At 38.1% G+C, this 26,562-nt stretch overlaps 3 protein-coding genes across 3 annotated transcripts; 2 read left to right on the forward strand and 1 right to left on the reverse strand.

Annotated features, from left to right (window-relative positions):
- The first annotated feature begins 5,978 nt into the window (after positions 1-5,978).
- On the forward strand, positions 5,979-11,710 carry LOC111578121 (gastrula zinc finger protein XlCGF57.1-like). Its single transcript, XM_023284724.3, has 2 exons — positions 5,979-6,189; positions 10,115-11,710. The coding sequence occupies exons 1-2, from the start codon at positions 6,075-6,077 to the stop codon at positions 11,578-11,580; spliced, it is 1,581 nt and encodes a 526-aa protein (XP_023140492.2). The 5' UTR covers positions 5,979-6,074; the 3' UTR covers positions 11,581-11,710.
- Positions 11,711-14,351: 2,641 nt separating this feature from the next.
- On the forward strand, positions 14,352-18,662 carry LOC129347219 (zinc finger protein 501-like). Its single transcript, XM_023284725.3, has 2 exons — positions 14,352-14,523; positions 15,557-18,662. Exons 1-2 carry the CDS (start codon positions 14,409-14,411, stop codon positions 16,873-16,875), a joined length of 1,434 nt encoding a protein of 477 aa, XP_023140493.2. The 5' UTR covers positions 14,352-14,408; the 3' UTR covers positions 16,876-18,662.
- Positions 18,663-21,535: 2,873 nt separating this feature from the next.
- Positions 21,536-25,365, reverse strand: pde6gb (phosphodiesterase 6G, cGMP-specific, rod, gamma, paralog b). Its single transcript, XM_023284741.3, has 4 exons — positions 25,239-25,365; positions 23,379-23,605; positions 22,898-22,938; positions 21,536-22,813 (listed from the first exon to the last, which is right to left on the reverse strand). Exons 2-4 carry the CDS (start codon positions 23,522-23,524, stop codon positions 22,737-22,739), a joined length of 264 nt encoding a protein of 87 aa, XP_023140509.1. The 5' UTR covers positions 23,525-23,605; positions 25,239-25,365; the 3' UTR covers positions 21,536-22,736.
- Positions 25,366-26,562: the final 1,197 nt, after the last annotated feature.

Below are 26,562 nucleotides of genomic sequence, written 5' to 3' on the forward strand. Positions count from 1 at the left end.
CAATCGTAAGATGAACAATTTGCTTTGGTGTGACTGTTGATTTGAGTCGCAGATTGGAAGCCATCAGGGTGAGAATCGCTACAGCTGAGGTCTAAAATTGTTGAGAGCAGTAGGGGGAAGGTGAAATTACTTCTCTCCCGCCCAAACAGAAGGAAACTGATTACATTCTGGCGCCCCTGGAACAATAACAAACTCCTCTGGAAGTTTCATGGCCAAGAGATACCTCTCCTACACCCACACTTTTTTACTCCAGCTCGCCTCCCTCTACGTCTCTTTCGCAGCAATATCATGTCTCATTCCACCAAATACTCATATTACCGCTATTTGACGTTTATTAACATAGACCCTCCTGTCTTATGTTGCAAAATAAAACACTCGCGATACAAACATGGACACGCTCTTATTCTGAAACCGGAAGTTAGGCTATCTGCGTGCAGCAAAGCAGCAACTTAACACTAACAACTTCAGACGGCGAAAATAAACTTCTCCTCATTACATTCTTGACTTAACAAAGGTACAGTGCGGTAACAGTTCGAGCCGAAGAACAAACATATAATAATGAGCTTCACATGACATGTATTAACTTGCTGCACGGCTTCATATAACACTTAATAAACGTACCACTGTCGCGACGTTAGCATATATGCTCACTAGCATAACAAGCACACGCAGGAAGCAGCAATATCAACTAATTAAAGAATATAAACATGACAACAGCATTAATTAGCCACAACATCGCACATATGGATTAGAAAATACTCACTCTTTCATTCACGCACAACCAACGTCTAAAGGTGGATTTCTCTGCCAACTGTTGCCATGTCAACCACCCATTAGGCAAGCATGCTAGTGGCGTCACTCCCCACACGTCTCACGTGGGCGACGTCCCTAAAAGTCCACAAAGACACTAAATCTAACAGAAAGGAAATCCAACATTATGTTAATATGACGGGAAGCTGTTGGGCGCCCTGCCAGCGACTTTCTCGCTAAATGTCGCGACTTTTTATGTCAAAAGCGACTAGCGACACAAATCTAGCGACTTTTTCTGGTGTTTTGGAGACTGACAGGAAAGCTCGGATCGTTCTGTAGTTACTGTCCTCAACAAGCAGAAGGTGCTGCTGTGAGCTCCTCCCCTTCACAAAGCACATGCGATCAGTCTCTTAACCCCACAGCAGTCCTATTGTCTGTTTAGTGGAGAACAAAGTCGCTGCAGATCCCTTCCTGGTTTACAGAGCGGGACGTAAATGAAAATGTTTCTTTACTGTCATACTAAAATAAATCACTGCATGTAGCCTCTAGTTTAAAAACATATTTTGGGTGTTTTATACTCACTTTTGTCTCTCCCACAATGTTATTCCTCTCTCCTACAACGTTGATTACAAATACATGCAAACGGCAAATATGCAAGTTAGGCGAAGACGTCATTTAGCGACTTTTATCGACTTTCCTTCCTGAGGAGTTGGCAGCACTGGTCTCTGCCGTCTTCCGTTGCTTGCTGTGCGTAATGGCGCATGGTCTCGCACAGTCTCCGCTCCTTTCAGCGTGACGCACAGTGATCTGCTGGATCCCTGCTGTGTACGTGATTATCAGCCCGCTCCTGTCGTGCTTGAACCATATTCCTGCGGCTCACATTCACCAGTCGCCGGTATGGATTAACTGGTTCTCCCCACGATTAGGTTGATTTTATTTAATCTATTAAATTTTAGTTTTAGCTGCTTCTTTTTAGCAGCCCGGTGTTCAAGATTAACTGGTGTTCCGATCAACTGGTGCTATTCCGTGAGCGAGGCAGCTGTTCCAACAGCAATACATAGCATAGGTGACCGTACAGATGCCTGTTCAAAACACACAGACGTCAATAAACTGTTCCGAAGTGTTCTTGTTGTCAGCTTTAACATTGTCGTTATTGCTCTGTTTGGACTCACGGCTGTTCAGTCTACCAGTAAAATACTCGGTTTAATGAGGACTTCCACCTAACTGAGTGGAAATATCGCTTCGCTGCGGTTGAGTGACGATCTCCACCAGATTAACTTGTGACAGTCTGTGGCTCTAAATCCAACGGTTAGAGAGAAACAGCAAGAGAAGTACTACTACCGTTTGCAAAGATTATTGCGATTAACCAGTTGGATCTGAGTTGTTCTACTTTTAAACACATTTTAAGTAAAACAATGAGATTCTATAAACCATCTGATCACGTTCTAACCAGAGATTTCACATTCCTGCCTTCAGAACGTCGATATGCTTCATCTAATTTTTCCCCGTTATTCAGGATTTATTTATTTTACTTATTACAAACACACACGCGCGCGTCCTGTGTGGGGCATCCACCCACAGATAGACTATCAATATCTGTGAATAAATGTTTCTCTTTTTTAGTTATTATTTTGGCCTTTTTATTGGCTTTAACAGGTTTTAACAGTAATCAGTTATCGCAGCTCAACTGGTCCCAACCGCGTTTGACGTAGTTTTTCTTTCATGTAGCCCGACAGCGCATGACTTTTAAAATGAGAACGTCTCTTATTTCCAGTTATTTTGTCAAGACCAAAATTTATAGAACAGCAGAAATCTTATTTTATAGATGAAGTTGTCCCATTGTTTATTTCCTGGTCAGTAGGTAAGGGGTCCTGAAAAGCCACGCCTACGAAACATCTGTCTCAGAAACGCTGCTATCACCAGTTGATCTGAACACCAGTTAATCTTGAACACCAGTCCACTATCACCCCCTAACCCTAACCCTGTATTAGTTGATTTAATTGTCTTTCTTTTTTTGTAAGTTTATTTAGTTTCATGTATTGCTTAAATTGACCGTTCTTTATTCTTTTTGGGGTTTTTTTCTTCTGTTATATAGATACTTTGTGGGTTTTTTTTGTCCACACCAGTTATGTTAAGTTTGGGCATGTTTTATTAATCCGTGTTTGTTTCTGTTGTCAGGTGCTGTTGCTGACTGCGGCAGTTAATCCCTGGTGGTGCGTTCATGGCCCCCCTCTTTCTTTTGGTTTTGTGTGTGTATTTATTTGTAGTGTCACAGGTGATTAATTTGAGGACCCCACTTCCCTTTTGGTTATCTTGCCGCATGGTAAGCTCCAGCCCTGCTTTTATTCCCGCTTGCCCATTCTTTCTTGTATCCAGTATGTGTTAACTGGTGTGGGACATTATTTCCTTTTCTTCATATAATTTGTTGATAAAAATTGTTAAATTGGAACAGGTCTCGCCCCCTGTGTTAATGGTACCTGTGCAGCTGTAACTGGTTCAATGACAGTGGAGAGACACCTGAGCTAGGATTTCCTGGGTGCAATTCCCAGGTGGTGTTGTCAGGACCATAACTGGTCTCATTAGGCACAAAGATTCGTCTATCTCTCCCACATAAACTGTAACCTTAATATACCTAACTTTGGGGCCTTTTCTACCATATCTGCTTTTGTAACAGAACAAATGCACAAAATAAGGCAATTATGAGGCTTCTCATAAAAACGCTGAAAGCAAAAGGTTTATCAATACACAAATCATTCGTATTTGCCAGGTTAGGCTACAAATAATGCTATATTAGGAGCTGTGTTCGAAGGCCAAAAGAACCGACTGTCTGAAAAGAGCCCATCGCTACTGAACAGCAACGGCCTTTCCCCTCCATTCCTGCTTCTCATTCCACCAAGATAACCAAAAAAGTAATATAAAACCCTTAAATCGCCAACAATTGTAAAAACGTTTGGCTTGAAAGAAAAAACATACAGACTAAACTGAAATAGACAAGACTAAAGAGCTGCAGCATCACCAGCGCATCTTGTTTTGTTTTGAAAAATCACTTTAAATCAACATTACTTCAAGATAGTCCACTTAAAATCATGCATTGAATCAACAGAAGGATGAAATGAAATGCTAATGAGCATTGGTTGTTTCTCTGTAATGATTAGCTCCAGGGTGCAGAGAACAAGGCTGCAGGACCTCCTGCTTCTTCTAGGACTCCAGTGGTTCTATTTCCTGCTGATGTTGAGCGTGTCTCTGTTTATTATCTAATATCAGTGTCTCAGAAGAATCTGGTACAGGGACCTTTTCTGTTTGGAACATCCTCCCACAAAGCTATGATTCAAATATTGAAATGTGATTAGCTAAAGGTGTGGATAAACCGTGGTTTAGACTTAGTTCTCCCATTAGTTGGTGCACAGATACGTCCATATCTCCTGGCACATGATTCATCCAATCCCCAGGAACCTGTGAAAAGAACCTCCTGCAAACTTCTTCTCGCTGTCTGCCGGCTAGTCTTATTCCTTTGTTAGCTGTGATGTGATGTAGCTACTGATGGTATCTCATATGGAGGAGGATTACTATGGTTTCCTCCCTTAAACGGCCTTGAGTTTAGCAGTCTGTGTAATTAGTTTTTACCTTATAAGGAAATAGGAATATACTATGAAGCAAAGCCAATGTCTCTATCTTTTTGGTGTGTGTGTGTGTGTGTGTGTGTGTGTGTGTGTGTGTGTGTGTGTGTGTGTGTGTGTGTGTGTGTGTATCCATCATGTATTTAACCCTTCAGAGCCTGGGGCTAATGCTCTCCCTCTATTCAGGTCAACACATCTCATACATTAATTACACAACAAATGGTTATTAATATTAATATTGTATTATTCATATGTGACATCAGTTTCTGTGTTCAGCTAGCAGTGCCTTAAAAACAAATCCTAACACTGAATTGATGCCAAACTAAGTAACAGCATTTATCTCCGTGACAGAAGACGGCCACGACGTGAGTGCACGTTTTTATTAGTTTAACGTTTTATTACTTAAACGTTATAAACATTTCTGCTGTTGTCGTTGTTGTTAACCTGCTAAACTGAGCAACAATCTGTTTGAACTCATCATTAAGCAGTGAAAATGACCACTTTTATATACAGCTGCTGTAAAACCAACTCTGGGCTTGTTTGCCACTTTGTTTAATTAATTCATAGCCGGATTTATTCAGTCCAGCTCCAGATGATGATAATTAACTACGACCAGTATATTAATGAATCCTTCATCAGATGATAGAAACGTGAAATGATCTCCGTCTGTTGCTACATTAAGCAGCAACAACCTGTAAATGTTTAGTACTAATAGTTTACTCTATTAATGATGTTAATAAAGTTGCAGGTATCTGAACTGGTCCCAGTTTAAACCAGAGGAGCATTAATCCTCCTGTTGTCCTCATTTACAGGCACCAAAAAATATTGTTTCTCTGTCTGAAAAAAAATTCAAAAATTCAGCGACAAAAATCCCCCAAATCTCTGAAAATTTGCAAACCCTTCAGGAAGAAAATTCCAAGAATTCCTTGAAAGTTTTATTTCATAAAAATCCCCCAAATTTGGCAAGAAAATTCTTGAAAATATTTTCAAAAAATGAGTAAGACTCCTCCAAAAAAAATCCTAAAAATATCTAAAGTGATTACATATTTATCAGTAAAACTTCTAATATTTCCTTTAAGAGCATTCACAAAAAACAATGTCATGTTGTTTTTTGTGAATGTTCTCAAGAAATATCTTTTTTAACATTTTTTTTTCCACCAAAAACTGTTCCCAAAATTCCACAAAATGTTGAAAATGTGGACATCAGAGGTTTCACTGTATATTTTCCCACATTTTCCAACTTTAAAACGGGTCAATTTGACCTGCAGGACAACATGAAGGTTAATGCTGGATTCCTCTTAGAGCTGCTGCTATTTTTTATGCGCTCCATAAAGGTTCTTAGTAAACTTTGACAGAACAACATCCATAATGATCCATCTGCACAGCTGAATTTCTGCCCTTCAAGGACGAATAAAGGTGCATCTTATCTTATAGAACTGACTCGAGTGAGAAACTTTAACTCACGTTTGACTGATTAGACTTTATTTATTCGCTGATATGCTTGTATTTTTGCGCAGTATTTATCTGTGTTTGATCATTTGCTCAGTCTTCTTGCCACTTAGTTCAGGTTTGCTTGAATCAGGTTTAAACAGGTAAAACAAAGGTGTCCGTGCAGATGCCTGTCAGAAATGTGACGCGTTCTGCGCAGGCGCGGCTCCTCCGTCCGAGCCTCCGGTTAGTTTTAAAGAAGAGCAGCAGAGCGACACCATGAACCAAGTGGATTCTGTCCAGCAGCAGCGGACTGGAAGTGTGTGTTTGGAGGAGAAAGTGCAGAAGAAACGCCTCCATCATCCGCAGGACGTCGTTCTGAAGCAAACCTCCGGTAAGAAGATTTAACAGCTGATGTGGAGGAAACTGCTAACTGCTAGCTGCTGGGAGGGAGGGAGGCTGGAAGAGACGATTCACTGAAGAACCGAGCTGCTGAGCTTCTGTTCGCCTCAATCTGACCACTGATGGAGAAATAACAGCCACATTAATAACGTTAGAAGGTTAATAACTGGGTGGAAAGGAGGCGGAACTTTTCACGGGGACGGTTCAGTGCAGCAACCCGGACGGTTTACAGCGCGACACACACCTCGTAGTTCAGCCTGAATAAACAGTTTAATTTTAGGATTTAATCAGCAGCTTTAAAGATGAAGGAGAAGATTTACGACTCATTTAAACACTGTAATTACAGGCAGACGTTAGAGAACAACGGAGCGGTGTTTCAGTTAAACTAGGGTCAGATTATCTGGTGAATTTGAGGCTGTGTAGGTGTTCGCAGCGGTGCCTGTTTAAAACTCTGAAAACGTCAACAAACCGTTTATAAAATGTTCCTGTTGTCAGCTTTAAAATGATCTAGTATATATAGTAACTCTGATGTAAAGTAAACAGTTCAATGAACATTATTAACACTCAGCTTTAGTGCCTTTGCATTAAATCACAGCAAAGTGTGACAGTTTACACTGGTTAACTTCCCACACATCTATAGATAGAGGGAGGCTTTAATTTGTCATCGTGTAAATACAATGTAAATTAAATGATATATAAAAATACGATCTGTTTGTGACACTTACAGTTCAGCTGTACTGGGTTATTCATTGTCAAATTTTCAAGGTTCTAATTTTACATTTAAAAAAGAAGTTCTTTCCAAGCTGATTTCTTTAAAAATGAGGCTATGCTTATATAATATGATTTAATAATAACTTTATTTATATAGCATAGATCAAGAACAGAGCAATCAATTGAAATAAATTGAAAAATGATAAAAAGTTAAATGAATAATAACTAGATTAGCATGCATATCAAACAAGGAACGAAGCAGTTTAAAATTAAAGAATAAGACTGAGGGTTAAAAGTTAGAAATTAAAAATTAAAAAAAATAAAGATGACATCACACCAAAGAACGAGGCAGCTAAAATTATAATCAAAGAGATGATATAAGATAAACAGGACATAAATACAGAATAAAACACTAAAACTAAAAGTAAACTTCAAGCCTATACACAAGTCTATAAAAGTGGGTTTTTAGGAAGTGATTTCAAAGAAATTACTGACTTAGACAACAATATCTCAGGAAGTATTGTTCAGCATCATGTTTGTGTAGATTTAAATTTTAAAAAGCTGCATTCTCTCACATACTGTGCAATCCAAAACACATGAGCAAACTTTAATGAAACAGTTTGTTTATTAATGCAAAGACTGTAAAAATCAGATTTAGTATCTCTAGTGGGCTTTGTCTCTGAGTAAATTTTATTTTTTATTTGTTTTTTATGTATTTAGAATTAATTCAATATAAAATCTGTATTTAACATGAAAATATTTACAGTAAATGTATTTAATATTAAATCAAATATTATTTTTAAATTATTTGTCATTAATACAATATAAATCTATTTTGAATATAAATAGATTTATGTTGAATATATTTAATATTAACAAATTTTTTTTGTTTTGTATTAAAAGCGTACCATTTGTAATAATTTCAAAAATGAGTGTGCTAAAGCTGTTTTGATGTCATTTATTTGTATTGTTCGAGGTGTGAACAAAGCAAAAACACGACCCTGTGACGTGCAAAAATTAGTCCTTTTTCAGTTTCTCGAGCTGCAGCTTCTTATTTTTAACTCTTGATGCTCGTTGCCTGTAAATCAAACATACCTTCTTTAAAGAGAATGAAGCGTTCAAAAAGTAGATGATTATGTGGCTGATATTAGCTGAATGAATTGATTTGCTAAATTACTTGTTCTGTTTGGGGTTTTTTTTTTTTTTTGCAGATATGGCTTCTGGTTTTACATAATTTGAAGAAAATACTTTTATCTCTAGAATTTCTGTGGCTGTAAAAACAGTCTGGAGCCAAACAGAAGAACACTGCAGTCACTGAAGCCTCTCAGGTTATTGATTAAACCTGAAAAACTCGCCTCTCTGTATCAATTACACGTCTAAATGCCTTTTGTTTTTTTTTACCGTGAAAAAAATCCCTTCCTGCCTTGAAATATCTCAGATGTAACCGTACACGGTTGGTTTCTGTGGAATGTTAGATCACTTCTACTCTCGTTGCTGCTTCTGGGTCACCTAAAAACTCTGTTTAAATACCATAAAACTGCTCTATGATGCCCAGTGACAGGTTGTATTATTAGTAATTCTGCCAAAACAAGAAGACTGATGCAGTGAGAAGTTGATTTTTTATGGTTATTTTTTAGCAAACATTGAAAAAACCTGGATTCAACATATACAGCATTTTTCCTAGTGTTCGTATTTGTAACCGATGTGATTCTACTAACAATAGATATTAAACTATTTATATTTTAACAGCCTCTACAAATTCTTTTTTTTCTTTTACTTATGTTGTTGCATTTTTTGTGGTTGTTTTGCATCTCATTTTTGTCGTTTTGTCACATTTTTGGTGGTTTCTGTCTTGTTTTTGCCATTCCATGTGTCTTTGTGACAGTTTTTGTCTCGATATGCTGTAAATATTGAACTATTTCCATGTTTCCAGACTTTTACTCTCTACTCTGCTCATCTTCTAGAAAGATATTTCATCATACTGAACGTATCTTCAACAACTTGTTCCTCTATTTACTGTTTTCTTTCATTTTTTGCCTCGTTTTTTGCCATTCTGCGTCTCATTTCTCTTATTTTGTGTCTTTATTTTCTTGTTTGAGGTTGCTTTCTCTCTCCTTTCTGTTGTTTTGTGTCCCATTGTGGTCATTTTGTCTCGTCTTTTTGTCTCCGTGCTCTCATTTTGTGTCTGATCTGTCCTGTTTATGGTCATTTTGTCTCTGCTTACTATAGATATTGAACTATTTCCATGTTTCCAGCCTCTCCAGACTTTTTCTTTCTACTCTGCTGATCAGCTGTAGAAAGATGTTTCACCATGCTGAATGTATCTCCAACAACTTGCTTCTCTGTTCACTGTTTCTGAACCATGCTGCATTTATTTATTGATCAAGTAGCTTTGATTTTTTTTTCTCTTGTGTCTTTCTGTGGAAACACTGCCTGCAGTTCAGCCAAAAACTCTAAATTTAGACTTTTTAAAAAAAAAAAACTTTTGGTCGAACCTGGTCAGTCATGGTTTCTCATTTGAGCTGAAGAGCACTGTTCTTTTAGGTTTTTGTTTGTTGTAGTTGTTATTTACATGATTTGGTGCTAAGAGTTTGTTTTTGGCTAATTTTGAAACTAGTCACATAGAATAAAGTAATTTTTGATGAAATATCTCAATTTTCAAGCTAAGATTTGGATAATTTTCTGGATAGAACTACATGTCACACAATTTGAGTTACATGAACTGCTGGAAATTTTACATTAAATGGTTATTTTTGCACCAGCAGAAATGACATACTTCTTATTTTTTTGATGGTTACAATGGTACATATTCAAAGATCAGCAGCTACTTTAAGAAGTCAATGGTGCTTTTCTTTATAGGTGGCTTGTTTCCACTCTGTAAAATGTTTTGATTCTTTTTAACTCATAGATATGTTAATTTTTGGCTACTGGGATGTAACCGAGAGGGGTTAATATAGTCCAGGGGTTTCTGGGTTGTGACTGAAGCTCCTGCCATCTGTGCCCAAACAATAAGCGCCTCTTTCAAAGTCGCTTAAATCTTTTGCTTTTGCCGCCTTGGTACGTAATGGAAATCACATTTGGCCAAGTCAGTATTTTGCTACAGAGCATCATTGGATGTAAACTGCTTCATTGTATCATCTGTATTTATTATGTTTCTCCACTCATTTATTCAGGATTTTCACAGTTGTCCACAATGTGTGTTTCAGTGTTGCCCCCAGATGTCCAGCAGCTGTTGGTGATTAAAGAAGAGGTTCCTTGGAGCCCCAGTCTGGACCAGGAGGACCCAGAACCCTTCCACATAAAGGAGGAACTGGAGGAACCGTGGACCAGCGAGGCAGAGACTGACATCACCAGGTTCTCATTCGCTGCTGTTACTGTGAAGAGTGAAGAAGATGAAGAGGAACCTCAGTCCTCACAGCTTCATCAGAGCCAAACTAAAGACAACAGAGAGACAGAACTTCCAACCAGCAGCTCAACTAAACAGATTAAAACAGAAACTGATGACTTTGGAGGACCAGAACCAGCCAAGAACTCAGATCCAAATCCTCCTTTACAACCAAATCCTGATGGAAAGTCTTCAGACTGGTCTGAAATTGAAGTCAGCATTGATGATTATGATTACGATGATGAAAATGAGGGTGAGGAACAGTGGAAGGAGCCTTTATCAGAATCCGGACCTGAAAGTGACGACAGTGACGATGACTGGATGGAGACGAAGGCACCTGAGTCAAGCATAAACAATAATGTTGAATGTAACACGGACTTAAAGTGTACTGAACAATTAATCTACCGGCCGTCTGTTGAGAGGCAGTTGACACGTCCTTCAGTGGAAGTGCCCTTCATCTGTTTGGTTGATCAGAAGTGTTTATTAGGGGAGCAAACTGTAGCTTCACAGCTGGCAGCTCAAACAGGAGACAAAACATTTGGCTGTGACGTCTGTGGACAAACGTTTAGCAGAAACAGTACGCTTAAGAACCACATGAGAATCCACACAGGAGAGAAACCATTTAGTTGTGGAGCTTGTGGTCAAACATTTAGTCAACAGGGAGTTCTGCAGAGACACATGAGAGTTCACACCGGAGAGAAACCCTTTGGTTGCAGCTTTTGTGGCAAAAGATTTCGACATCGGTTTAGCGTTAAAAAGCACATGAGGGTCCACTCTGGTGAAAAACCATTTTCCTGCAATGATTGTGGGAAAAGATTCACCCAAAAAGCACATTTGAATACGCACATGAGAATGCACACAGGAGAGAAACTGTTTAGTTGTGCTTTTTGTGAAAAAAAATATACGCAACGAGTGGATTTGGAGACGCATGTTAGAATCCACACAGGCGAGAAACCGTTTGCTTGTGAAGTTTGTGGACAAAGTTTTCACAGAAAGAATATTCTGAAGGCACACATGAAAGTTCACACGGGGGAGAAACCATTTAGCTGTGATGACTGTGGTAAAAGATTTAACCAGAAGGCACATCTGGAGAGACACAGGAGAGTTCACACGGGAGAGAAACCATTTACTTGTGACGATTGCGGGAAAAAATACACGCAACAAGCGGATTTGCAAAGACACATTAGAGTTCACACAGGAGAGAAACCATTTGCCTGTGAAGACTGTGGGAAAAGGTTCACACAAACGGCACATTTGAAGAAACACATGAAGGTCCACTCAGAATAAAAAAACTGCACAACTGCATGCTTTGTTGTTTAAGGTTAATCGTGTAGTGTGGAATTGTGTTGTGGGGATGCCGGGCTCTTTAAAAGTCTGTTTTTGTGTCATAACTTAATTAAAAAATGGCTGAACTGAATTTGTTGAGGGACTGAAGTTTGTATCTTAGGCTCTGCTTACCCCTTACCAAAAACACAAAATGGTTTAGTCTGCTTCTGCTAAATATCCAAGAAAGTAAACTGGGAGAAAACAACTACAAGCTAATTGCTATCCAAAGAAAGATGTGCTCAGCTAATGTAAGGTTTCATCAAAAATTTCAGCGATTGCAGCAATAATATAAATCACAGAACTTGATTTAAATTCGGCCGTCGTATCCATTGACATACTCGGCTTGTCTAATAGTCTCCATTCATTCTCATGTTGTGGTACTTTCTGAGTAATATTAGGCAAAAGAATTTCCTTCAGGGTTATCAAAGCTTTATTTCATCTAATTTTATTTTCTAACAGGCCAGCAGGGGGCGCCGTGTCCCTTAATAACTGTCCAGGGAAGGTTGTGGGTTCCAGAGAAGATAAAGATGTGCGTAATAATAGATCACTGCTGTTCAATACACAGAAGGGACATTTTGATTGGGATAAATATTCATGGATACAACAGAGATGATCAAACGGAGAATTACTGGGACAAAAATATCTCTAGACCTTTTTTATTTGAGCAGATATTTTATTATCTTGCTCCAGATCAGAAATTGGAACCAGAAATGTTTTATTGTCAAGTAAGTTTGCACATATGGGGAATGTTAGTGCATAACAGTGAAATTAAATATAATAGGAGATAAAGGTAAAGTATATCATAAAACACTGATTTAATGATAAGAGAAGAATATATGAAACATTACTTTCTTTATAAATTGAGGGAGCGTCACACTTTATGCAAAGATATGCAAAATATGAACCATGAAATATTCTATTGTTGACAGAATGAAGTAGAAGAAAACATGCAGAGTGTTTGGATCATAGTCCAGGAAAATGTGAATCAATGCAACGTATTGAGACAAACAGACTTTAGGTTAATGTAACATGTAGTATTGGTCTGAGGTGGGATGAGACTTTATATTGGAGTTGCAAAGCTTGTTGATGAATCCAACTGAAGATGGAAAGAAACCGTCTTGATGGTGTGATGGACTGAAGCCTCCTGCTGGAAGAAAGTGTCTCAGAAGGTTTGTGTTGTTTGTTAAGAGGAATCTGAGAGGCAGATGGCTGAATGGACAAATTAACTACAAAACTTTTGGAGCACAAATATATCTAAAATATATTTATCTCAAGTTTTTACAATAATAATCTCATTGAAGTTTGGACACTGGGGTGGAAGTCAGAAACAGTTTTCATGAGTGAAACTAAACAAAAATTGCACTTCGAGAAAATATTTTTGGCTAAAAACTAAAGAAGCTTTAAAATAAGTGACTCAAACTAATATTTCTGGTACTTCTGCTACTAATCATTGTGGTGTGACAGTCTGCTGGTGTAGAAGTAGAAGCTGCACTTTCGGATGCGTGTTCTTTTGATGGTGTTTTGTGTGATAATGGTCCTTCATGATTATTGAATTTGTTGCGCAATGAATATTGAACTGAAGCAGCACTTTAAAGACATACTGTAAATCCAATAGCAAACCTGTCACAGCCTTGCAGCATTCTGTCAAACTTTCACACAACCAGGCTTACTGTGTAAACATGAAAATATTCAATAGAAAGCAAAAAGAAATGGAAAAAAAAGGCTCATTAATGATGTATTTGAAAGCTACAACCAGCCTGTTACAGCAGAAATTAGATAGATAGATAGATAGATAGATACATAGATACATAGATAGATAGATAGATAGATAGATACATAGATAGATAGAACCTTCATTGATCCCACAGCGGAGAAATTTGCAGTGTTACAGCAGCAAAGCCAGAAAAAGAGCAGCATGCAATGTACAGATACAAATAATAAAAATTCTCCTTTAAGAGAAGAAACATAAATGTTTATAGTATTAAATATAGAAAACTGAAAAATAAGAATGTGGTCAAGTTATTGCACATATCAGGTTATTACACTATAAATAAAATCTTCTAAATGAATTCCTAAAACCTTTCAACTGCATTGTTTGTTTAAAAAAAGCTGCAAGTTCTGTGAGAAATATTAACATTCTCATTTGTGGAAATGGAAAAAAACGACTCATTTCATAAAGCAGTTGCACATTTCCAAGATATTTGTTTGGGAATAATAAAGTTATAAAGTTCTGTCTTAACTTACCTTATTTACAAAATAAATGAAGGCTGCCTATCTTAGCATTAACATGCATATATGTATTAATATGTTTAAAAAAAAAGAAAAATTAAATCATAAAGCTTTATCAGTATTTTTCAAAAATTTCACGTTCTATATTAAATATATGGGTTTTAGTAAATAATATTTTCACTAAAAGTGAAGTTTAATTATTGTAAAGACAGAGAACATATTTTCAATAAAATATACAAATTTACATACAGTACTAAAATATTTTTGCAAACATATTGTTCAGATTGAACAGACGACAAAGTTGCTTTAGATTGTTTTAATGTTTTATAGTATTAGTTATTTAAGTCTTTATTCTCTGTATATTTTTTTGCTGTTTGGAAAATTCTGAATGTTTTCCTGCAGAGAAATCGCCAAACACGGAAGCTGTGTCTGTTACCATGGTGACAGAAAATAAAGGTGTCCGTGCAGATGCCTGTCAGAAATGTGACGCGTTCTGCGCAGGCGCGGCTCCTCCGTCCGAGCCTCCGGTTAGTTTTAAAGAAGAGCAGCAGAGCGACACCATGAACCAAGTGGATTCTGTCCAGCAGCAGCGGACTGGAAGTGTGTGTTTGGAGGAGAAAGTGCAGAAGAAACGCCTCCATCATCCGCAGGACGTCGTTCTGAAGCAAACCTCCGGTAAGAAGATTTAACAGCTGATGTGGAGGAAACTGCTAACTGCTAGCTGCTGGGAGGGAGGGAGGCTGGAAGAGACGATTCACTGAAGAACCGAGCTGCTGAGCTTCTGTTCGCCTCGATCTGACCACTGATGGAGAAATAACAGCCACACTAATAACGTTAGAAGGTTAATAACTGGGTGGGAAAAAGACGGAACTTTTCACGGTGACGGTTCAGTGCAGCAACCCGGACGGTTTACAGCGAAACACACACCTCGTAGTTCAGCCTGAATAAACAGTTTGAAATTTTAGGATTTAATCAGCAGCTTTAAAGATGAAGGAGGATAATTTAGCGAATCTTTTTAACAGCATTATTTACAGAGATGACAAAACATCTTCAATGTGTTTAGTTTGTAAAAACCTGCAGCACCTTTCTTTCTGTTTTACGCAATAAAACTCACATTGGCCACCTAAAATCTGATATTTATGCTACTTTTTATAGTTTAACTTCCATATAACATAAATTGTAAAGCTGTAAGGGATCTGAGGGAGGATGCATCCCACTTGTTAAACCTTTTTAAACCAGGATTGTGTCTGAAATCTTCCACTCATTCTCTACTTTCTGTCCATGACTAGTGTAAAATTAATTAGTATGTAGGGAGCTAGTCACCAAAATGGTCCACTTCTAATATCGCTAATATAAGCTTCCTTTATTTTGCGTTATTCCCACGGTTTTAAAACCATCAATCAACTAGCTTCAAATCTCACCTTCTTTCAAGCACCTGAACCAAGGAGCTACTTCAACAGAAAATATGCTAACGCTGGACAAGAGCTAAATAACTGTGCAATATTTTTTGTTGGAAATTTGTTAACTTTTCTGTTTGCAGGTGAAGATAAATTATCTTTTTGACCTGTTCAGGTCTGATCAGACCACATTTATATGTGTTGTTCTGCAGGTCCGTTAATATAAATATATGGGCTCCTTTTCTTGTTATATTGAGTTCTGTGCTGCTGGGTAAAGTTACAGATGTTCATAATGTATTTATGTGTTTCAGTGTTGCCTCCAGATGTCCAGAAGGTGTTGGTGATTAAAGAGGAGGTTCCTTGGAGCCCCTGTACAGACCAACAGGACCAAGAATTCCTTCACATCAAGGAGGAACAGGAGGAACTGTGGACCAGTCAGGAGGGAGAGCAGCTTAATGGACAGGAGGAGACTGATATCAGCAGGTTTTCATTCACTGCTGTTCGTGTGAAGAGTGAATATGATGAAGAAAAACCTCAGTCATCAAAGGCAGAACATCCAACCAGCAGCTCAGCTAAACGGATTAAAACAGAACCTGATGGAGAGGACTGCGGAGGACCAAAACCAGCCAGGAACCCAGATCTGAGTGGTTGTTTACAACCAAATTCTGATGAAAAGACTTCAGACCGTTCTGAGATCGAAGTCAGTATTGATGATTGTAATGATCCTGAGGATGAGGATGAAGATGAAGATGAGGAAGAGTGGCAAGAACCTTTGACGGAGTCTGAAGACAGTGACAAAGATTGGAAGGAGACCAAAGCACCTGAGTCCGCTGTAAATAGTAATGTGGGATGTAACACTGAGAAAAAGCCTTTTAGCTGCACTGAGTTTGATAAACTATTTCTCAGCAAGCAAAATGTAGATCAACGGATGAGAGTTTTCACAGGAGAGAAACCATTAGGTTGCAATTTTTGTGGTAAAATATTTAGACACCATTGTAGCCTTAAAAAGCACATGAGAGTCCACTCTGGAGAGAAACCGTTTGGTTGTGACATTTGCGGTAAAAGATTTACTCAAAGCGCACATCTGAAGACACACACAAGAGTCCACACAGGAGAGAAACCGTACGCTTGTACTGTTTGTGATAAGAGATACACACAACGTGTGGATCTGGAGACTCACATGAGAGTCCACACGGGAGAGAAACCATTTGCCTGCAAGGATTGTGGTAAAAGATTTAACCAAAAGGCACATTTGACGGCGCACTTGAGAGTCCACACAGGTGAGAAGCCGTTTGCCTGCGAGGATTGTGGTAAAAGATATACGCAACGAGTGGACCTGAAGAAACACATGAGAGTTCACACGGGAGAGAAACCATTTGGCTGTGATGACTGTGGCAAAAGATTTAACCAAAAGGCACATTTGCAGAGACACATGAAAGTCCACACAGGAGAGAAACCATTCGGATGTGACGATTGTGGACAAAAGTTTACCCAGAAAGCACATTTGACAACACACATGAGAGTCCACACAGGAGAAGAGCCATTTGTTTGCAGTGAATGTGGACAAAGATTTGTTTGGAAAACAAATCTGAAGAGACACATGAGAGTCCACACAGTAGAAACTGATTAGGGGGAAATATTTATCATGTGGAAGTGTGTTGGAGGGTTATGGGACTTGGTTTTCCACCAGAGGCAATAACATGTGCACAAAACTGGGTGTATTTTTGGCTATTTAACCCTCTGAACTCCAAAAACCCAGGATTCAAAGGCTTGTTGTCACTTAAAAAAAAATAAATAAAAAATTACACCATTTATCAGAGCCAGAAACTGTAGAAACAAAAAGAATCGCTGGATTTTTAACTCTTTAAATGAAACAAGTGAGTAGCGTGCATCTGTTCCATTAAAATTGCGATATTAAACAAAAAAAAAATCACTTTAATCTACGTCTCATTGAGAAATTTGCTAATAATAAACTTTAATCTCATCAGGTTATGTAAAAGAGAAAAAAAATCTGTGATTGTGACAGATTTACCCTTTCTCTTGAACTGCAGGCCATGTAATCATTTGTCAGAATAGGAAATATTATGCATACAGTGCTAATTACAGTAAGACGCTCATCGTTAAACATGTGATAACTAGAATCTAGAGAATGTTTGTCCATTCTGGTAGTAATTGTATTAGAACGCGTAGAGAAATATATATTAATTGATGCATATTTATCAGCATATTTCAAGAAATATAGATTAACTGACATTTGATTTGACAAGTTGCAGTTAGGCAAACTTTTGTTACACATCAGTGGCTGTGTGGACAAATGAGTGATTTATCTTAATTATTAAAGTATAAGATATAAACTGCGTAGAAGTTTTGATTTGTTTTAATAAGCCACACCCATATTAATCACTCATTACTAAATTTACTGCAGTCATGAGCCTAGATTGTGCAATTTTGACATTTAACCCAACAGATTTTTGGCGCCCCTAGAGGTGAAGTGCAATACAACTTTAATGTGTAAGTTTAGTGGAAACGTGAACATGCGTGTCAGATGTTTGGTTGATATTCAGTGCAAACTTTCCATGAAGACCAATGTTAATAAAACTTGTAAAATCAAAACGGTTCGATGCTTTCAAATGTCTTTTACAAATTAAAACCAACGAACTCTGTAGATGATCAGTTTTGGTCCACTGTTTTCTCACAAAATACCAAAAACGTGAAAGAAAATGAAGGGAAATGTTCAAAATTTTACATTTTTTAGAGCAGAAGACCAATAAAGGACCAATGAAGATGAAAATTACAGCCAGATAGTTAAACTTAACAATCACAGCGCCTCCTTGTGGTCAGTGAAAGTCGTTTTATGTGCCCGAGTAGTGAGTAGAATGTACAACCCATAAAACACAATGATGAGGTTTCTCTTGAATGAATGTGCAGCCCCAGGGCATCATGGGAAACACCTGGACCCCAGCTGATTTGTTCAGATGTTAATGTGAGTCTTCATGTTAGTTTCAATGGACAGATTTTTAATTCTGTCATAATTAATACCTTCAAACTACTATCAAACCAACAATATTTTATTAAAACTGATTCAGAACCAACAAGATTTGAGTCTCTTTGTTTTTGCTGCTTTGTATTCTAATTTACTTGTCACAGTTATTATTAATCATATTGCTTCCATCCATGCTATTTTTTGTGTTTTACTTCTTCCTGCATCTCCTCTACTTCCTGTTAGATTCTCATGCTTTCTGTTAAACTTTGATCCCCTTTGTTTCCAGTGACTCAACCCTCGTTAGTTTCACCTGAGTCTCGTTACCCCATCAGCTCTCTGAGTATTTAGGTTTTTTGTGAATTACCACCGTGTTTCTCTGTCACATCTTCCATTTGTACTTCTCTCTGTGCTCATAAAGTTTTGCTGCATTTGGATGTTTTGTCATGTACATCAGATGGAAGTAAAAACTCACTTTTTGTTTCCCAACCTGCGACTTAAGTATCATACAGGTAAAAAAAAAAGGATATGTTTGCCTCCTTATTGTTTAAATATATTAACTGGGTGCAATTAAAAAACACTTTTCTGCTTTGAATCACCAACCTGCTGCACCACCGGAGAAACAGACACCAAAAATATAATATACAATGTATTTTAATTAAAAATATCCCACCTCATCCATTGAAGACTCATGAATTCTGCATATTATGTCAGGAGCTGGTACATGCTCAACTTGGGTTAGATGGGAAAATCTGGCAGATTTGTCAGATTTATTCCCCTTTCCAGTGACTTTTTTTGGTCTTAATTGTTTTATTTTTATTCTTAATTGACACCAGGCCAAACCGCACCTTTATAGTACCTACCTGTGTGGACTCAGTGTCTTTGTTAATCAAACAGTGCACCTGCAAAAAAACAAAAACAAAGCCAAAATGGATAATGAGGCAAAGTGTATGTATATGAAGAAATTGAGACGCTGCTGCTAAATGTACAAAAAAAAAAAAAGAAAAAATTGAAGTAGTAGAAAAGAATTCAGATACTTACGTATCTGGGCAATGTGGGCAAGTTCTGCATTCAGAACATAAGTTTTATAGGCAATATACTTAAGGTAGTTATTCTACATTAAATTGGTTCCTGACAATGTTTTACTGATATATGTTGTTTTTTAAATTAAATTACAGCTGCATAAATGTGCATGTTGCATTTGACAGCTGTTAAAGTTGAAGGTGGAGCTGATTTTCACGAATTTATATCCTGTAAATTATCATCATATGTTTGTAGTATCGCTGTGAGGAACCATTTATCTCAAAAAGGCCAACTTTTATTTTAAAGACATCATTTTACAGCTAATCCAATAACGTTTTTAACAAATGTAGTAAATTAAAAAAAATATATCTAAAATATAAAGTTGGGAGATGCACCGATTTAAATGGCCGGGAGGATTATGAAAAATTAGTCTGAAAAGTATGACTGAAAATGACTGAAATGTTTGACAAATGTAGTATAAACATGGCCGCCAACTCTCACGCTTTGGCCGAGAGACACACGCATCTCAGTCCCTTCCACTTTGCTGTTATGGGAATATGTAACCTTTAGGGAAATCCAGTTCGCGTTTTTCCTCCAGAGAACGCCAGGTTTGTGAAGATCCGGTCCGCATTTTCCGTCCTCCCCAGTCCCCGGTAGCTGGTGGCTGTCAGGCTGGATGTCTCTGAGTGACGCACCTGTGTTTGAAAGCTGCCCGGGAGCTTTAAATGATCGTGGAGGAGTGATTCCAGATCATTATACCGACATTAACCTCTTTTCAGGTACGTGTTAAGGCTTTAGAACAAGTATATCGCTCAGTTACTGCGTCAGTGGACTTGTAGTGTCAAACTGATTTGTTTCCTGTGAGCGGGAGAACTATAAGTTTGCTAGCACGTCACATACTGAAATGTTTTGGTGTCACACGGCTGCTTAGAATGTTGTTACAAGCAAAAATAAAAACCGGAAATTTTGTTGCACAGTGGTCCTCAAATTTGTAAAGCAGTGACGTGTCTTAAATTAGGCAATTCTTTTTAGCTGTTAATAAGGTCATATTGAATTGCATCAAAGAAACTCTCCCGTTTTTTGACCTGGTTTATTCAACATTTTTCTTGGTTGTGAATGCCTTGTTTGATCCTACCCAGTATTCGCTCTATCTATACTTTTTTTTTCAATCATCACTAACACAACATCATCAATGATTTAGCTTCTGTCGACCACAAAACAAGAAGTTAAAACCAACTAATCCTGCAACAGAATATGTAGATTCAATAATAACTAAAGCAACGTTTATTTCGTGCCATGATAATTATATCTCCGTATAAAAATATCTATCTTTAAGCTTCTTCCGTTTAGCCGCTGCTTAGCTAATGCTAACTTAAGCTCGCTAGCGTTTGCCGTTAGCTAGACCTCATTCAGCTAGCTAGCAAGCTAACGTCAACTGTCCAAGTATTAGACGAATAATAATGCATTAACGTTTTTATTATTTCTATTTCACACCAGCTTATCAACTTTATGACTTTATATTTAAGTTTATAATATCCAACACTGGTGCTGTTTGGGTGACATTTCATGAAGAGCTAGCTAGTTAGCAGACTATATTCCACTACAGTAGCCTTGAAGCTAACCTTAGCTCACTCAAAACTGTTTTAACATAGAAGTTATATTTTTCCAACTGATTTACTCAACAGTTTATTTACCATAATGCCATTATGTTCCGTAAATGTACAATACAAAATTTCTAACTTGGCCCAAAAGCATTATTTAAGTTAAAGGATAATGTGTTAACCGTGTATTGAATATAAGCAGTTTTAGCATTTTAACAACTAGACTGGATCTATATTACAGATATCCATAATTTACGTCAAAAAGAACATTTTAAATATTCATATCATCATCTCAGCACAAATACTGCCACTTTTACCATTTGTGTGTTTGTAATCACAGATACCAGCAATTTTGTATTTAAATTATTGCTTGAATATTATAAGTGGATTAAAATATATTAAGTTCATAGTTCAGTATTGCATTTGCTGAAATTTAATACAAGTGCATCTTAAATTAAGCACTTAAACTAGCATGCATGTGAAATTTACTTAATATGCTTGAACCGAAAGTGCTTTAATACACATTTTTTTTTTAGCTTGCATGTGTTTCTACTTTAGTCTCCTCACTCCTCATTTTTGAATTTTTCTATATTCAAGGCTTGTATATGAGCATGTGATAAATAAAACCCTTGAGATCTTGAGCTACACACTCTAGGGAACAATCTGACCACAATGAAAGACTACAGTTTTATTTTCCTCTTTTTATACTTTATTTTTTGTTCCCTCGTCCTGTAGAGAGGACAAAGCTCCATTACACATCTCTTCTGGCTGTGAACTGAAGCATCCATCCCGCTCATCCCTCTGCCTCCACCAGCTTCACGTCAACAGGTAAAACTTATCTTCACCGTTAGAATAATAATGTTTTGAAAGTGTGGCAGGCAGCAGGGTGGTGCTGATGATGGAGGTGAAATCAGAAGCAAACAAACTGGCAGATGGTTGAAGGACAATGAGAAAAAAATGTAAAATATTCTAAACTTTACGACTAAAATAAGGAGCTTAAAAACACAAATATAAACCCACAGGGCAAAGTGAAAGTATGAGAAATAAACACACAATAAACATAGAATACATTAAAACAGTACAAAGGAGATTCGAAGCCAATGACGACACAAACTATCGGTAGCTGTCATGAAATAATTCGGGTTTTCTTTGAGGTTTATTATCTGTGTGGTTGATTTCTGATGTGCCGCCAGATTTCCTCACATTCATCAACTACCAGCGGAATTCCACAAATGACGACGGTAGAGAATTTATCCTGGTGAAGTCGGGTGCAGTTTAAAACCAGAGGGAAAAGAGGGATATCCGATTTACCCACTGGAAGGTTACGCTCAGCAATGGCAAGCTGTTGTCGGCTCTCTACAGAATTCAGGTTTATTTTTTTTTTATACGTTCGGCGTCGATGGTGAAGCCTCTGAAGGTGGCGAAAAGAGGCACCGAAGCTCGTGAAGCGGGAACCCACCCACTCCACGGGTTTGTCACTTAAACTCAAACTGAGGCTGCCTTGCTTGCGTATGTTTCGTGTTTGGTCCGTGAGGGGGATAGAAAAGAAGGAAAACGAAGGTAGAAGACAGAGCGAAAGAGGAGAGAGCGGCTGTTTTTAAGGAAACAACGGCGCAGAGCTACTCGGTGAAGTCGGGAGAAACTCAACGGATGCTAAAGATCAGCAGATGTTGTGAGTGAGATGAGGAAGAATCCAGAGTTAGAGAAGGTGTTTTTTTTTTTGTAGATGTTTTTTCTCTCTTTTTCAATTTTTTGTGTTCATTACAGTTCGTTGTGGTTGTTTGTTTGGAGCGGTTCCACTTGAATCTTGGAGTCGGAGCCCGAGGCAGGTGGTTTAAGGAGCGTCGCCTGGGATCCTCAGGGGATCACAGGAAGACGCTCGAAGGCTCAGATGATGCCGTACTGGGCCAGCTCGTGCAGCTCCAGGTGATTGAAGGCCTCCCAGGGGCAAATGACGGTGATGTCTATGAAATAAGAAGAACATGTGAGGTTGTTTGAACCCTTGTTGGTCAGAAAAACTAATATTTTAAACCTTATCGTGAACTCACCTGTGCCTAAGCCCTCCATTCCAGGGATGTCATCACCAAATCTGCAAACATTAAAACAGAGGAACATTATAAAACAAGGCAAAAAACACAAGATAAAAATAGATTAGTATTATATTTTACAAGCAGTTCTGAACAGGTGCGTCTTGAGGAGTGATTTGAAAGTGGTCAGGTCAGTGCAGGTATGGATGTGTTGGGGTAGGAAGTTCCAGAGAGTCGGAGCAGATATGGAGAAGGATCTGTCCAACCAGGTTTAGGTACTTGGTTGAGGTATGGAGAGGCTTGGCTGTGGAGGGCTTTGTTGGTCAGAAGGAGGACTTTGAACTGGATGGACTGGAGGTTTTTGGGTGATGTGGGTGAGGAGGCGGGCAGCAGAGTTCTGGATATACTAAAGCATATTGAGGAATTTTCAAGATGAACCACAGAGAATGCTGTTGCTGACTAGTTCTGACGCTTCTGAGCAATAAAACAATGGTAAACGTACCCCTGGATTCCCTTCTTCGGAGGCTTGCTCTTGAACTGGCGGGTCTGCCTCTGCTTGAACTTGGGGGGTCCCTTGCGTGGGGTCGCGGGGCCTCCGCTGACCCTGGTGGCCGACTTGATCTCAGCTTTGGGTGGCTCGAGATTCATTTCTTGCTGTTATTTGTGATTCGTGCGTTGCAGGCTTTTGGCTTTAGACACCTCTCGGAAGTGTAGTCGTCGTGGTGAAATCTTAACAACAGAAACAACAAGAAAAAAAAACATTACAAGGAAGTAAAGGGTAATTTAATTTGGTCTAATTTCAAGCAACAGGTAACTTGCAGCTCCAGTCACCTCTGTGTGACATTACAGAACGTAATCCGATTACTGACGCGACGAGCGCGATCCAGGATTTACCGTCATACATACACCCAGTGATCGCACCTCGCTGCAGCCTGTCCCTGAGGAAGATGACCCAATTTCCCATAATCCCCGGCTCAAGTTAATAAAGTGCTCCCCTCTCAGTTTCAAGCCAGGCGTAATCTCGTTAAGCAAGGACAACACGGCAGAAACGCTGAGCGATGCACCGAGAGGCTCAACGATCAATCCGCTCACCGTGTCCCAATGAAAATGACAGTCCTGAACACAGCTTAACCCGCAGAATTTAGATGTCCAAAGTAACAAATATAACTCACAAATGAGAAGATAGTGGGTGCAGACTTTATGTAATGTTCAAAAATGACAGTTTGGTGAGCTATAGCAGGAAATACTGTCTTTTCATGTCATCAAATAATGATTCTTGCTTCTTGTGCACTCTCAAGAAACTCAACAACTGTAAAATTTAAATTCTGTGAACTGTAAAGAAACTGCATCTTTGATTTACAGAGCCTAACCCGGAGAATTTAGATTTCTAAAATAACAAATATAAGATATAAGAAAATGTGTGCACACTTTATGTAATGTTCAAAAATGGTTCTTTGGTCCGCTCTAGCAGGAAACAGTCTTTTCATGCCAAAGAATAATTATTTTTACTTATTGCGCACTCTCAAAAAACTCTTAACATGTGTAAAATTGAAATTCTGGAAGCTTTAAAGAAACTGCATCTTTGATATTTCAGCTTTACCAAGTCCTGTATTGAATCCTGAGAATCGAAAACTGCAAATTAATCCTTGTAAACATTCTTCTTTTGCTGGAGTTCTTGGGCAGCTGCATGTGATGAGAAAACTTTTAACAGCTTTCTGTTTAAAAAAAAACAGTTTTCTAAGAAAAAAAACATGTATTTCTTCAAAAAAAATTGAAGAAGATGATATTTTAATATCAGTGCTGAAATTCATCTTGTATTAATCGGCAAATGCTAAAAAATCAAACCAAGCAGCTGATTGATCAACATAATTGTCTGGTAAATAAAGTAAACAACAATCTATGTCTTAAATAAAGCACAAAAATACCCCCAGGGTGTGTTCACATTTTAGGATTTTTTTCCAATCAGATTAATGCATCATAAAAACAGTTGATTTCTTATGACCCTGGTGTTAGAAACTGTATCTATATCAAATTTTAACACTATCGTTTAAATCTAAATAAAGGACAGAGGTGCTGAAACAATCAATATGATCATCTGCAGCAAAAAACTTCAAGAAGTAACTAACTTTACATGTTTAATCACATTACTAAATACACTATAGATTATCGTTTAACCTCCACAATGATCTCTGAAGCTGTAAATCTGCAGCCCAGTTTGTTTTGTCTTGAATTTTTGGAATTTTCTGCAGCTAAAAAAGTGAAATAAACTCCACCGACTTCCATGCAGCTCCAGAATAAGTTTGCTAGAATAGATCCAGATCTGTTAATCATCTCTGATCGATGTTGATGTGGGTTTACTCACCGGCTGCTTGGGTGAAGAACAGCCAGACGAGTGAGCGCAGCACTGCTCTGTCTAGCAGATGAGTGGACTTCTATGCTAGGCTTGCTGTGAAGCCACTCGGGGCTCAGAGTCCCTCTTATAGTCTGAGGAGATTATTGAAGCGCCGCCTTTGTAATGTCAACACTTCACATGTCTGAGGTTTGGGTCACGCAGGGTGACGTCGAAACTTAAACTGTGTTCAGTTCACTCAGTGGTGGAAAGTAACTCAGTTACTCAAATACAGTTTTCAGGTACTTTTACTTGAGTATTTTACTTTCTTGGCACTTTCTGCTTCCATTTTGTAACAAATAGTGCGATTTCTACATTAATCTGACAGCTGTAGCATCTTGTCACTCAGCGCAATTAAGATTTTGGCATCCAAGACATTTAAACTGCCTTAAAAAGTCTGATAAAATGATTCACACTCAGAGCACTTTATCTAGAGCACATGCTTAATCTAATGCAATCCAATACGAGAGCTGAGTCACAACGTCCAGCTGTACATTTATAGTGCTCAGGCTGGTAGCATTGAGCTGTTTTAGTGCAACCTAAAACTTTGTGCAAGTTCCAACCGCAGAAACTGTACCTTTGGAACCTCTAATGGATGGTTTTCAGTGGAGAAAAAAAGTCCCACTACAGGGTTGGTACGTCTGAGTGGCCCTAAAAAAAAAAAAAAAAAAACTACATTTGTTAAACTCAGAATGACGAGCATCATTTTTTTCTGCCCTCTTGATTTCTTCATCCAATAGCAGTAACTACTACAGGGGGTCCTTGGTTTACGACATCATCGACCTACGGCGCTTCGTCGTTACGTCGGAACTGGTTATGTGGAACTAGCTGACGAGTGGAGCAGACAGACACGTCGTCACATGGCGCCATAAGACAACTTTGGTCGTTGGTATTCATGACTTTTCCAAAAGACTGGTCAATATCGTGATGCACGTAACGCCTTTATTTACATTTTCGCTGGGGTTCCAACTTGTGGCGAAAATCGACTTGCGTTGCCCTGTAGGAACGGAACTCTGACGTATAAAAATGAAAAAATAGCCAAGACTGAATAATATTCACCACAAAAATCTGTATATTTATAAAGAGTGGTAATTCTTTTAAAATGTCTGACAATAAAATTACACAAGTTTACTTGTATTTATATCAACTAACAATATAATTATTTTAGAGATATTTGCTGTTATTTGGATCTTTTTGACAGTTTGAGAACCTAACAGTATTGCAGCCTGATTTAAATTTTTTTTTTTTACAGTATTTAGCAAAACTTTTCTGCATGTAGGTTTATATGTTTACCTTA

Source organism: Amphiprion ocellaris, chromosome 18 (assembly GCF_022539595.1).
Source record: "Amphiprion ocellaris isolate individual 3 ecotype Okinawa chromosome 18, ASM2253959v1, whole genome shotgun sequence".
In the NCBI taxonomy this organism is placed as follows: Eukaryota; Metazoa; Chordata; class Actinopteri; family Pomacentridae; genus Amphiprion; species Amphiprion ocellaris.